This window comes from Gambusia affinis, linkage group LG08, assembly GCF_019740435.1.
Source record: "Gambusia affinis linkage group LG08, SWU_Gaff_1.0, whole genome shotgun sequence".
Taxonomy (NCBI): Eukaryota; Metazoa; Chordata; class Actinopteri; order Cyprinodontiformes; family Poeciliidae; genus Gambusia; species Gambusia affinis.
Genome location: NC_057875.1, coordinates 21,778,840 through 21,793,240, shown reverse-complemented (window position 1 = coordinate 21,793,240; position 14,401 = coordinate 21,778,840). Strand labels below are relative to the sequence as shown.

The following is a 14,401-nucleotide window of genomic DNA, read 5'->3' as shown; positions in this document are numbered from 1 at the left end:
TCCGAGTAAAAATCAAACTCAGGCATCTTTTAGAGGCTAAAGCAGGACAAAAAAAATAATAATAAAAATCAAAGCTAGACATCGCCAAAGGCCAAACTCAAGACCTGGTCAAGGCAAGGCCATATCAAGAGGCCGGACATGTTTTTTGTTTTTTTTTCCTTTTAATTCTTTTCAATATAGATGTTTTTTTTTTTTTTTCCTTTTCCTTTAATTTCCAATATAAAAAGTTTCACTGGTACAAAATACATATGAACAACCAGTTGTAGAAATCGGGACAGCCTGTATATGTCTTTAGTTTTTTGGGGCCTTTTTTTTTTTTTATCCCACCCTCTTTCCAAAAGTTTGGACAGAAATAAACTCTACTGTGTGTATAATACAGCTCACATCAAGATGCACTCACTTTGGCTTTCCTCGAGACAAGACGAAACATCGATTAAATTATTGGTGGAACATGAATAAAGTCCTACTGATTAGTAGACAAGAAAATAAGTTTTTTTTTTTTTTTTCCCTTTAACTTGTTTTTCCCCAGATCAACACATCTACAGAGATGCAAAGCTACCCACACAAAAATAAGAGAAAAAAAGAGAAAAGCACTTCAAAATGAGAAACAAGAGTCAAAGTGATTGTTAGAGCTGATGGGAGATTTGAGATGGAAGCCCCTGAAGTGAGTCCAATTCCTGTTGGGACTGCTCTGACTAAACATTGTGCTTTTTTTTTGTTTGTTTTGTTTGTTTTTATTGATTTCTTAAAATGTAATACACCATCAACTACTTTGCAAAAACACCTGCTATCTTATTGTCTTAACATGTGCCCCCGCCCCCCTCACAGCTCACTTTTATACCTTAGCTCGCTTTTCAACTTCCAAAAAAAAAAAAAAAAAAACCAAATGATCACAACACAGTTGGCATCACGAAGTGTTTCAATACGCACTGAGACGCTTAACCTTCAAATGTATTGGGAAGTTTATTGTTTATCTACATTTTTTTTTTCTTTAAAAACCAACTGTTCAAATCGAGTACATCACAAAACACATTTACCAATAACGCAGCACAGAGGAAGAGGGGGAGAGAGAGAGAGAGAGGGGAGAGGGGTGGAAGTGGGGATATTAGCATTTAACAAAGAGCTTTATGACACTGGCATTAACAGACCAGAAAAAACAAAAACAAATTAAATGGAAAAAAAAAAAAAGGCAAACTGCAGCAACTTGTAAACCAAGGCCTAATAACAAGTGTAGGCAGTTTCTAGACATATATTTATATATGGCACTTTGAATATTGTATTGCATTTGGATAGAAAAAACACTGTAAAAAGCACATGCCCATATTAAAAGAGAAATCAGTGGTACCTTGAAAATTTTGGATCAAAATCACACACACTCACCACATTCTGTCAAAGTGTTTAGCTCCCACAATTGTGCTTCACATTTCCTTACAAAACTAGAACACTTTTCTTGAGCGCTGTTGCAAATTTGGTATTTTTTATTTTTTAATATATATATATATTTTTGGGTTATAATAAAAGGAAACAAAAAAAAAAAAATCCCAACTTAAAAAAGATTCAAAATGGCGAGAAAAGTGTGCATTTTGTGTCGTAATCCTGCGTGTTGAAGTTTTAAACGCATAAAAACCCCTGAGTTGACAACTCTTTAGCGCCACCAGGTAAGCAGTTTGTTTAGAAACCCTCCTTTTTTTTTTCCTTTTTTTATTTTTAAGGGGTGGCAGGTGGGTGAAGTGGGTTTTTTAAATTTTTTTTAGCAGGGTTGTTTTAACAATGTGTAGCACAAGAGAGAAAATTTCACCCTGATAAAAAAGTGTAAACTTGGTGCAGAATAATGGAATGTATTTGTATCCCAACACTAAAGTGGTGGAGCTTTTCAAATGTGCCATGCAGAGAAACAAAAATCGGAAAACAGCAAACAGGTTAGATAAAAAGCAAACGTGTGTCTAAAATGTGCAGAGTTGTGTTTTTGTCCCAGTGATCTCCTCTTCAGGGGCTCCCACTGATGCAACCACATTAAGTGTTGCGTGTGTGTGTTGGCATGAGTGTGTGTGTGAAGAAAAACTAGATATTACGGCAAATAAACCCCCAAAAAAGTTGTGTATTCAAAAAAAAAAAAAGACAAGAGTTTGACACGTGGGCACTTCAACACCGAAAAAATAAAAAATTTAAAATTAAAACAACATTGTCCATGGATGATTAACAGACATTGTAAATCATTTTTCAAACATGAGGCAATCCAAACTAAACCAAAGCGAAACATCCATCGATTAAGTTAGTAATGGAAAAAAAAAAAAATAGTAATAATTCACAGAGTCAACAAGACGTACCTTTGAAGTCGAACACTTTATATAACAGGAAAAAAAAAATGGAAATAAAATTAGCCTCAAAATTTGACCCTTAAAATTCTTAAACCAGATGTCATTTTTAATTAAACCAGAATTTTACTAAATTTACTACAAATGACCCGCAAATGGTCACCAAACTCAAATTTTAGTCCTTCTTTTTAAAAAACAAACAAACAAAAAAAAACTAATAAACCGAAAACACTCCCCCCTCCCACTCCCCAACATAGATGACAATACAACAAAAATCTACAAAAAAACCCAAAGTTGTGCCTGGGTTGTTAGTTAAACCTCTATAGATTCAATGGTACAAAATATAGGTAATCTAAGTGTGCATTTAAACCACAGATTGTCTATTTGTGAATCAGTTCTAAAAAAGTTGACTCATGTAGGTAGTCATTTCTCTCAGCAGAGCAAATGTACCTTTTATTGTGCCATTGATAGTTTAATAAAAAGGTAAATACACTCATTTTTTTGTAAATGACAAAGAAAATATTTTAAATAGCCTTGATGTAAATCGTCACACTGCCCACATAATGTAGAGATCGGAACAGATCGCCGAGAGCGACTTTTACTGGTCAGACTTTGAAAAAATGTTGGAAAAGTGGTCTGTAGGATCTTTTTTTTTTTCTTTTTCTTTAAGAAGCCAAAATATTGCTAATGGCACCAAATAGCACATATGTGTGCCAATCCCTGTATTCAACTTTCAAGTGAACTATTACTGAGAGAGGTAAAAAGAAAATACATAGCTAAATTAAAAATTAGAAATCCCACAGGTTTTTAAAAATATTAACAGAAAAACAAAAACGTCTCTTCGATGAAATCATTGCAGCTAAGTTTTCACATTAATATGCTTGACCTCTCTCCTGCCCGTCACATTTTCTTATAGAAAAAAAAAAAGCAAAAAAACAAAAAACAAAACAAAAAAAACCAAAAAAAAAAAAAAACATGATCATACATGCAGAAAAATCAGGTTGAGCTAAGGTCAGGGTCAGTGGGTGGCCGGGTATTGGTCAGGCGAGCTTAGAGAGACATCACAGACAATGGTGGGATGATGAGGCCAGGGAGAGGGGGTTTGGCTTGGCTTTCAACATCATGAAGACATGCTAGGCTAATGATGAGCAAACAGGCATGGAGATTTGTTCTAAAAAAGGAACAAAAACACGAAAAGAGAGAGAGAGAGAGAGAGAGAGGAGAGACAGGACAAAGAGGAGAGAAGAGAAAGTTAGGGGCACAGCACAAGAAATTTTTTTAAGCCATGAGGCACAATAAACAACAAAAAAAATAATGCAAGTCACCACGTAACAGCAAGGACAGCAGGGTAAACACGTCCCCCCCCCTCTCTCTCTCTCTCTCTCCTGACACACACAAAAAAACAACACACCGATTTACAGAAGTGACACCACCAGGACTTATGGCAGACTCCGACATGCACAAACTTTTATACTTGGCACCGAAAGAGATCCATCTAAAGCCCAGTCTCTTGTGGGAGACTTGGAGGATGGATGGAATGACTGGAGAAGGTTGTTAATAGAGGGAGGGAAAAAAAGAGGTAGCCTAGCTTAAAATGGCTTAGACAATGAATGTAAACAGACAAAAAAAAACAGAAGAGGGGAAACGGAAAAGACTGCTAGATATTCACGACAACGACGACACAACATGAGACAGACTACAGATGAGAAGTGAAAAGCAGGTTGAAGCTCTGGCTCAGGGTCTGTGCGGCCTCGCTTCAGCCCTTCAACAACAACGACTGATCCTTAGTCAACCTGGCTCACTTGACCTGAAGGCAATGAAGTGGCATGGAAACACATCTGATGCTCTCCACTAAATACAGTGACACAAAATACCTCCAGCAAACACTGACTCCAGTGATAGTCATAAATAATCATATACATTAAAATATTTCAGACTCAAAATACATAATAAAAACCGCAGGAATGAAATACAGCAAAAACGTGAAGAGATCTTAGCAACCTTTTTTTTTTTTCTCGTTTGTTTTTCGTTTCATTTAAGGAAAAAGGTGAGTCTTCCTCCTGTGGTGGGCTCCTGTCCCCTTTGACCCCCCCCCTGAGTCTCTGCTGTGGTGACCTTGGCAGGAGGGTGAACTTACCCTAGCAGTGCTAGAACTGAGCTGGGAAGGGGACTGGGGGGAGGCCCCAGGCAAGGATCAGTAGGGCTTGCTGTCGTTCTTGGAGCGCTTCAGCTGAACCTTCAGCCTCTTCATGCCGATCTGGAAACCGTTCATGGCCTGAATGGCAGCCTGCGCGGAGACAGGATTGTCATAGCTGACGAACCCTAAAACAAAACAAAAAAACAAACACACATTAAAATCTCATGTCATCACTGAACACAGAACTGTTTGGCATCTATCGTTACATCTGTAGTGTAGTTAAGATTTGAGAGATTTGATTAAAACGGGAACTGAACCATAACGTTATTTTGAGTAGGATTAAACTGGCTGGTTTCCTGCCTTAAATGCAGCTTTTAAGCATTAATAGAATGAAGGTCAGGGGTCAAAACACAAGCTTATTGTCAGCCTGCTTCATCCATTCCCAAAAATACTTTGTGTAACTCACCAATGCCACAGACAGCATGAAAGACCCTCTGTGCTTTACAGCATAGCCCAAAAGACTCTGCTCGTCTAATCAGACAGCCTGGATGCTTGGATACATTTACTTGAGTTGGTATGTAGACTTAAGACCAGTGGGGCCCAAAGTCGGTTCTCGAGGGCCGGCATCCTGCAGGGTTTAGTTCTCTCCCTGGCTTAATGCACCTGTATCCAACGATGACTCGTTAGAAGGCCCAAGAAGAACACTGACGGGCTGAGAAGGTTGTTACTACCACCAGGGAGAGAACTAGAACTAAAACATGCAGGATGTTGGCCCTCGAGGACCCACTTTGTGCACCACTGCTTTAGACCAGTGTTTCCCAAACCTGGTCCTCAAGGCACACTGCCCTGTATGTTTTAGGTATTCCAGCCGATTTCAATTGATGACTGATTAACAGGTGTTTGTTGAGCTGCAATCAGTTGAATCAGGCACATTAAAGCAGGGAAACCTCTAAAATGTGCAGGACAGTGAGCCTTGAAGACCAGGATTGGGAAACTGGTTTAGACTCTAGACTTAATTGTTATAACATTTAGTCACCAGTTGGGGGCAGTCTTGCCAGTTAAATGACAAGGCACTGCAGTATCTGCTTGTGTTGATCAAGTTTCTGTACTGGTTCAAAGAGGATGGACATTTGGACTGAAAATAAAAATGACCCTACATAAACTAACAAGAGATTAATTTATGTGGTGTAAACTAACTAAGAAATATGAAAATGTGTGACTGAAGCAATTCCAGGCAGTCTTGTGAACGATCTCTCTCAAGCTGGGATCAACATGGAGACGTGCTGCACCCCCGTCCGCCCTAAAACCAACCCCCCGTCCGCCCTAAAACCAACCCCCCGTCCGCCCTAAAACCAACCCCCCGTCCGCCCTTAAACCAACCCCCCGTCCGCCCTTAAACCAACCCCCCTCCGCCCTAAAACCAACCCCCCTCCGCCCTAAAACCAACCCCCCTCCGCCCTAAAACCAACCCCCGTCCGCCCTAACACCAACCCCGTCCGCCCTAAACCAACCCCGTCCGCCTAAACCAACCCCCGTCGCCTTAAACCAACCCCGTCCCTAAAACCAACCCCGTCTCCTATAACCAACCCCCCTCCGCCCTAAAACCACCCCCCCTCCGCCCTAAAACCAACCCCCGTCCGCCCTAAAACCAACCCCCGTCCGCCCTAAAACCAACCCCCCGTCCGCCCTAAAACCAACCCCCCGTCCGCCCTAAAACCAACCCCATGGCTGTAGAAACACTTCCACACTCTGACTTGATGGAAAAATAAAAACTTTTTTTTTTTAACATTTTGAGCTTCTAAAACCAGTTTTAGAAAGTAAAGTACAACCATCAATATTATGAGGCAACATCACCTTATAAATTACATTTAGACATTTCAGATTTTCAAACACTTGAGTCGTAGATGGCAGGGTGGCTACCTGAGCAGGTAGCTCAGCTAATTAACCTGCTGACAACTTGCCTCACTTGTCTTATTCTTTATTAGCATTTCACAAAATTGTTGTTTAAAATGCTGCATAATAAGCATTTTGCTTAAACTAAAAATGCACAAGGAGAAGTGTTTGAATATAAATATGTAATAAAATGTTATAGATCCAGGATGACCAGCTGTAGTTCTCAAGAGGAGAACTAATTGTTAGTTAATAGGTTCCTGCAGAACCTGAACATGCTGAGGAGAAACTCCCAGGTGTTGAATCAGCAACATAATGAAAACATGAAGGGGTCTAAATCACGTCCTGTGTTACATCGAGACAATTTTTGATTTACTCAGGGTTTGACTCAAGTTCCTAATGAACGAATCACATCTAAGCCAAGCTGCTAAAGTGCAAAATCTAGAAGTTAACAACCTAAAACTGCACCAACACCCAGTCCCTAGTCTTTAGGAAATGGATCCTTTCAAATATAAAACATGATTTCAAAGTATTTACTACCTAGAGTAATAAAACTCTGATCCTTACACAAAAATAAGTCGTATTGTTTCAAAACAAACCACTTTTTAAGGTGCCTCAGTCAGATCCTGTGGTAATTTAATGGGTAAATACCCATCACCCCACACCTATTCACCAATTACACAACAAATCTATATTCACTTACCAAAGCATTTGCTCAGATTGGTCTGTTTGTCAATAAAGACTTTGGCAGAGACCACGTTTCCAAAAGGCATGAACATCTGCAGAAGATCCTGGTCCCCGAACTCTTGCGGCAGGTGGTAGATGAACAGGTTGGCGCCCTCTGGCCCTACTCCATTTTGTAAGAAACCAGGAGCTAAAGTTACATACGACCTTGGAAACATTCAACAGCAATTACTCATGTCTGGTTCAGCAAATTCTACCACGCGCTGCGTTTGGAAAGTGTTGTGTGTTCGTTGAAGATGTATTCACCTTCCTTCTGACTGCCAGCCACGCTCTGCTGCAGCAGAGACTGGCTGTAGAGGGAGGGCAGGGCTGAGGCCGTGTACTGCTGCATCCCTGAGTAGGCCTGTGTCAGTGCATCCATGGAACTTGCAGCCGAGCCGTTGGCCATGGAGGCTCCCAGGCCTCCGTTCATGGCCCCCATACCTGGAACAGCAAAGGCAAACTGATGAGTCGCACCCAAATAAAACACTTCGTATTTAACGGGTCGCGATTCTTCTTTGGTGTTTTGTGAGGCGCACGAAGGAGAGACTCACCACTGACACCGCTAGTGAGAGCATTAAGGTTGTTGAGGCCCATAGAGGTGCCAGTAAGACTCTGCAGTGTGCCCAGAGAGGCCAGGGTGTTCATGGCAGCACCAGCACTGGACCCTGCTGTTGAACCTGCAGGCAGATTTTAAAAATATATATACATAGATAATTAGTTTCATGAGGAATAGTGGACAATTATTGAAGCACAGTTGAACTAGGTGATGGAAGACAGTAGCTGAGTTTCCATTAGAAATGTGGGGAAAACTTTGTCGGAATTCCTCTAATGTTGAATAACATGATTTCACAATTGCGATGTTTTCATTAAATAAAAACTCAATTAAAATCACACGTGGTTAAGATTGCTCATGTGTCATTTAAAAACATGCTGCTACAACTTCGTCTTTTCACCAGTAACATCATCATGTCTAGTGTTTTTTCCATTGCAGTTTTGTGAAATACTCCAATTTTGATACAGCCCCCCCCCAAAAAAAACCTCATCCTAGTGCAAATACTTTTGTCAAAAAACTGGAGGGTTTTCACCCCAAAATTGGCGTGTTTCTATACAGTGAATATATTTTTGTAATTCCACTTTGCACAATGGAAACGCATCTTCCACAGGACTGGCTTAGGAAATCTTAAACATAAAACATTAAGACATCTGACGGGAAACGATGTTGAGAGAATAAATTCACTCACATAAACTGAAGACCACAAATATGCAGGTTGGTAAAGTAAAACCACCTAAATTTGATCTGAATCCTGCAAATAAGGCTCGTCTAATACTGAGGGTTTGGACCTGCGTCTTCACTGCTGTAAACTCATAATGATGAATGGGGAGAGAAAAAAAAAGCGACTAATCTGAGCTTATGTTTGACTTTAACTCACCTGGACTGGCGAGAGCCCCCAGGGCTGCGCTGGTGGTTGACAGAGCGCTGGTTGAAGTCGGGCTGGCGGAGCTCTGGGCTGCAGCTGCGGCCGCAGCCAACGTGGCCAGGTTTTGCAGCTGAAGAGGATTCACACCTGCTGAAGATACAAAGCAGCAGAGGTAATTACGGACGACGGCCATGTTTAAGCTCCTGTTCCTGCAGGCGTGAGCCTTTTCAAATTCTCTCGCAGCGCGATTTTCTGCCTCGAATGCAAGCATAAAACAATATATTCTCTCTGCTGCCTTTGATTAATCAAACAATAAGCTATATTGTTTTAGCAGTCTGCAGACAGAGAGCATTAGTAGGTTAAATTCATGACTTGTGGACCTTTAGGTTTAAAGCTGAAGAGCTACGTAGGTTCTGAGAACCAACTTGATAAATTACCTAGAATCTTCAGTATCAGAATAAGCTTCATTAGTCAAGAATATGTGCAAACAAGGAATCTGACAACATAGATACAGAACTATAGCGGAAATAGAAAGGAAAAATTTGTACATATATTTTGTATATGCACCAAATATTTCTGTCATTTACTTTTGCAATAGTGCAACGTGCCAATTCAGTTTCACAGAGGGTTCTCAACCATAACTCAACTTATTTTTGGATTTTTAGTTTTTTTTCCACTCACTGACCCAAAAAGCACTGTCACATGTTATACACGAAGGGTTTTAAGATAACTTTGACATGCAGCTCACACCCGTTAAAACTTTGATATCCTGCAGGAGCAGGCAGCCATTTTTTTTCATTTCAATGAACAATAAACTAGCTTTAAAAGTTTCTGAAAACGTTGAGGTCAGGCGATGAGTTCCTTCCAACAAGCATGAAACACAGATTTAGAGTAATATAATTCCTCCAACACAACTGCAACCCATGAAAGGAGACAAAAATAAATAAACTGGGAAAAAAAAAAAAAAAAAAAAAAAAAAAAGGTCAATAGAAGAACATTCAATATCCATGTTGGAAAATTGAGGTACATTTAAGATGTTCTAATCTTAAAATGTAGATGAAATTTAAGGATTATGACTTCTCTAATCATGGTAATTAAATTGTCATAGCCTGCAGTTAAAGGTGTAAAACCTAAATTGAAAAGCAGCAGGACAACCCAGAGACCTACTGATCCACAATAAAATGTGGATTTTTTCTTCCTCCAGAGCCTGCCTCTGTTTTCATCGTTTTGATTATGACCATTTCTTTCCACGTTGCAAAAATCCAAACAATGTTTGAACTTTAAAAAAAAAAGAAGAAGAAAAAAAAAAGGTTTTAAGTGCTCTAAAGGACAGAACCCGCAAAACAACCCCAAGGCTTTTACTTTAACCCGTTTCCATTATTTTATCATTAAAAGAAAACGTTCTTTTAAGCAGTTAAATGTACCGTCACACAACTGCACATTTTTAATTGATAAATTACTCCTCCAGCAGAAAAACACCGCCTTAGATATAACACTGGACTTCAAATTGTTTTGTTTTTTTTAATACCCACAGCTGCACTACATTAACTCGACTAATGGAAAAGTGCCGTCAATGCAAAGGCCTTGCAGTGTTACAATAGCTCCAGGCCATGTGCAATATCCCCCCGATGTATCGCAGCAATGCGATTTATTATACTTGAACCACACGGTAGAATTGGTGACATAGAAACTTCCCTTGAACAGTCCAAATAATGAGATAAATGGTTTTCAACATCTGATAGTAAAACTCACCTCCTAGCCTCTGAATGCCGTTGAAACTGCTTTGATTACTGGTTGATGTCGCCTGCTGGAGCAACTGAAAGCAGGAAAAACAAACAAACAAACAAAAAAAAGAAAGATGCAGATTAAACACTAGAGCACTTTCTTAAACTCTAAATTATTAAAAAAAATCTATATAAATAGAAACCACTGGACACATTTCAACATGAATTCTGCACGTTTTAAAATATTTACAGAGGATTTTTGCCGTCCTATTTAAAATATATATTTCAGATTGACGAAATAGCAGCCTGCCAGGATTTTGTCCTCGTTTTCTTGGCAGAAACCAAGCAGCTCGTCTGTTCATGTTCGAGTCACATGGTGCTTGGCTCAGCGTTACAGAACATTCATGCGAGTCACGTGCCTTTCCTCGTTAGCCAGGACACAAACTGGGAGTGAAGATGTTGTCTAGTCTGAGCCAAGAAAATGAGTGCATAGATCAGATTTAATCGTCGCACGATTTCAAGTTTCTTCATCTATGAAGCTCTACGGAACAAAACGTCAGACCAGCAGGGCGATGCATGAAATGTTGCCCTTTCCACTTTCTGCTTCATTTGTTTCATCAAACTGTATGAAGTTTGCAGAAGGATTTATACTCCTTGATCACTTTTCTCTTTTTAAAACCACAAACATATATTCTATTGGGATCATATATGAGGGAGCATAGAAGAGGAAAAATATAAATAAATAAATAAAAAAGTAAAACAAAGTCAAGAAGGTCTTCATGTATTTTGGCTCTGCACATCTAAAATCTAATATTTACCAGTTAGCTTTGGGTGCATCAACTGTAGTTACTCACATTTAAGGCCAAGATGTCAAAATCATTTTCATTTCAGGTCACATGAAGATCCTAAATTTTCTCAAAGGGTCAGTTTTGACAGAATGTATTGAGAAAAATATCTATTAAACTGTTAAAACACTGCAGCTTTCTCTAGATTCAATGAAAATTATGCAATTAAAATAAAATATTTAATATCATTTCACACTGATTGTCACTGTAAAAAATAAAAAGGGATTTGAATCGACTGATAAGATGTGATTTTGAAGTTCTATCTATGTGGGGCATGCGTGTCAAAACTGAGACCTGAGGGCCAAAACTGGTCCGCCATAGATTTTTATGTGGCCCACTGCACTCTAAAATTCAAAGCAACACTTGTGTACTTAAATATTTTACCAATCAAATAAAAGTAGATTTAATTTTTATAGTGCCAAATTATAATGTGGGAATATGTTCAGTATTTAATTTTAAGAAGTCCGCTATTTATTAATATGCTGTAGCAATTCTTTAATGGGTTTTAATTCATATTTTCTGCCACAACCGGCCCGTTAGGGACATTCATCATCCTAATATAGCTCAAAATGGAAATGGATGCGACACTGCTGCTCTAGAGTCTAGAGGGAAACATAAATAGTGGGCCTCAGGTTTGACACGTGGCTGAAAAAAAAAAAATTAAAACCATATATTTTATATTTACATGGTTGCAACCAGAATGAAAAAAAAATTAAAGGGGTCCATCCACTTTTGGAAGTTATAAATGCCGAAGAGGTGTAGACAGTTTGTTCGTAGACGCTTACCGCCAGATACTGCGGTGTCAGGGTTCCCAGCCCTGCCAGGTTTCCCCAGGTGGAGGCGTTGTTAAGCTGCTGAATTTGCTGCACGAGCTGCTGCTGCAGGCGCCGCTGCTCCTTGTCCCTCTGGGTGTCAGCAAACTTTACAACCAAAGGTGAAGAACAACCCTGAAGCAGTAAAACAGGTAGGAGACGTCAAACTGATTCCGAAGCGCAGACAAACACATAAAGACATTAACCTTCTGTTTATCAATGCACAGTCACGTGGTGGCAAAGGAATTAGCCTTGATATGCATTGCACACATGCATATCAAAGCTAACAGAGAGGACATCTGCCATGCATTGCTGAGCCAGGCTACATTCCAAAAAAGGGGGTATGGGACGATGGTGCAGACAGTGAATAATTTTAGCACTCTGCAGAGCTAAACTCAGTCCACAGATATCACACAACATATGGACACAACGTTTAAAACAGGATATAAAAAAAACAAGAAAAAAATGATAGCAAAAAAAACAAAAAAACACTCAAACATGGATGTCAGTGGATGTAACGGGAAAAATGCAATATATTACACAGAACCTCGCAAACATACAGTCACATATTGTTCAGACAGACGCATGGACAAGGCATGCGGTGCAAAAGTATTTTTTTTCCAGAGTTGAGAGCCAGACAGGGACCAGGCTGAATAGGGAAAATGGCTTCTGCACCAGCAGCACCTCCCATGGCAGCTAAGAAAATCAGAGAGGAAACGATATCGGGAGGAAGGGAGAGGAGGGCAGGAAGTGGTGACCCCCGATGGGGCTTAAATTTAATCTAGTAGGAGGAGCGTTCTGTTTGGTTTAGCTCCTAATTAGACTGGGTCCAACACTTCACTGGGGAGCCTCTGACCTAGCTGTCAAATTACTGCTGCTCTACTTCCACAAAGACTCCACCAGCTAATACGAGAGTACAGCCCCAGTTCTTCCAAGATGTGGGAAAGGGTGGGCTAACTCTATTTTCACCTAAATTTGATGGGAGTTGGTTATTTTCACCGTGACAAAAAAAACAAACAAAAAAAACACCATTAGATCTCTATCAGAACAGAGGTGTGTTTATTTCAGCTCTAAATAGAAGAGGGCAGGCATTTTTATGAACTATAACAAACAATGTTATTACTTTTATTTAATTATTCTGTAAACTATTTGATATTGTAATTAGCAGTTGCTTTAGACGCACCTCATTCCCTATTGAAGTCATTTCTGATAGAACAAGTTCTTCATATTTCCAACACAAGGGGGCAGCAAAAATGTACGACGGGGTAAGAAAGGGGGGAAATGAGAAATAGGTGCTAAGGGGTACAGTACCTCCATAGTTTGAGAGTGATGCATGGTTTTGATTGCATTCTGTGCCATTGCCCTGGTAGCAAATGTGACAAACGCACAGCCTGTAGGGGGGATAACAATAGGAAAGGGGGGGAGGGAGGGACAAGAAGAAACAAAAACAAGACAAAAAAAGGTTTGGACAACTCGTTATGAACCCCAAAAAACAGACATTACAGTACAGAAAATGGCAACTCCCAAGCACACAGAACCACCCTCACTGGTTAGCACACGGAGAAAGAACACAACGAGGAGAACAGTAAACACTGGTCACATGAGCACAATGATCGACAGATTAAGTTGCCACCAAGAGGCTCGACTATGTGGTGTCAAGGGGAAGACGGTCGACGTGATTGTATCAAAACAAATGCACACATACACACAGTGATTGGCTGAAATAATTCAGGTCTGGAAACAAGAACAACAAAAAAAAAAACAACTAATAAAGCTCATTTATAAATGTAGCTACACTGCATCCATAGCTAGAAAAAGCTGGAAGTTGAAGCTAACTGCGTTAAATAGAGGCTGGAGCGTACAGGTTCACTAGATTTCACTGCAATCCGAGTCCTTATGCAACAGAAAGCTATGCAGAAGATACGAGGTAATTCCAGCCTTTGCAGTGTATGATTAAGGAGGTGGCAAAGGAGCAGCTGAGCTGAGGTGTCTGCCAGCTGAGCCAATGAACACCAGCCGCCAGCAGTTGCCAAGGAGACGGGCCATTGTGCTGGGCAGCGAGTGCAGCAGCCCTTCACCGTGACATGTGGAGGCTTGGAGTCACAGCGACGGGGAGGACAGGAAGGACTCTACTGAAGGTATATATATATATATATATAAAAAAGCTCTCGGTTCATGGATTGTGGGGGTTTAAATTAAGTTCGGAAGGAGCGCCATGAATTCTTAATGAGAATATCTTCTTGGCTGTTCAGAGGGGGTGGAGACTGTAATGCTCAGAGCTGAGTGCCTGGACGCTAAAAGCGCACTTACCTCTGCTCTGACCGTCCGGTCCCCGGAGAATTCGGCATTCTTCGATCTGTCCGAAAGACGAGAACATCATTCTGACCTCGTTCTCGCCGTATTTCTTCGAAACCATTCCCACAAACAGTTTTCTGTCTTCCACTGCTGCAGATGGGACAAAGGAGAAGCGGTTATTCCTGGACAACGGAGGAGCAGTGACAAGAAACGGTCGATGTTACACCGCTCCGCCTGAA

The 14,401-nt window shown here is 40.3% G+C and overlaps 1 protein-coding gene across 7 annotated transcripts in view; it reads right to left on the bottom strand.

The window, feature by feature from the left end:
* Positions 1–4,452: 4,452 nt before the first annotated feature.
* LOC122835826 (CUGBP Elav-like family member 2) overlaps positions 4,453–14,401 on the bottom strand; it is a 33,549-nt gene continuing 23,600 nt past the window's right edge. For 2 of the 7 annotated variants that reach the window (XM_044125214.1, XM_044125218.1), the window contains exons 5-13: positions 14,178–14,312; positions 13,179–13,258; positions 11,841–12,002; positions 10,239–10,302; positions 8,499–8,636; positions 7,620–7,745; positions 7,333–7,509; positions 7,046–7,192; positions 4,453–4,637 (exon numbers count right to left, since the gene is read on the bottom strand). In XM_044125214.1, coding sequence (XP_043981149.1) covers positions 4,510–4,637; positions 7,046–7,192; positions 7,333–7,509; positions 7,620–7,745; positions 8,499–8,636; positions 10,239–10,302; positions 11,841–12,002; positions 13,179–13,258; positions 14,178–14,312 — 1,157 coding nt within the window. In that variant the 3' untranslated portion in view covers positions 4,453–4,509. The remainder of the gene's footprint in view (positions 4,638–7,045; positions 7,193–7,332; positions 7,510–7,619; positions 7,746–8,498; positions 8,637–10,238; positions 10,303–11,840; positions 12,003–13,178; positions 13,259–14,177; positions 14,313–14,401) is intronic. The other 5 variants (XM_044125215.1, XM_044125219.1, XM_044125217.1 and 2 more) reach the window with 3 other exon arrangements.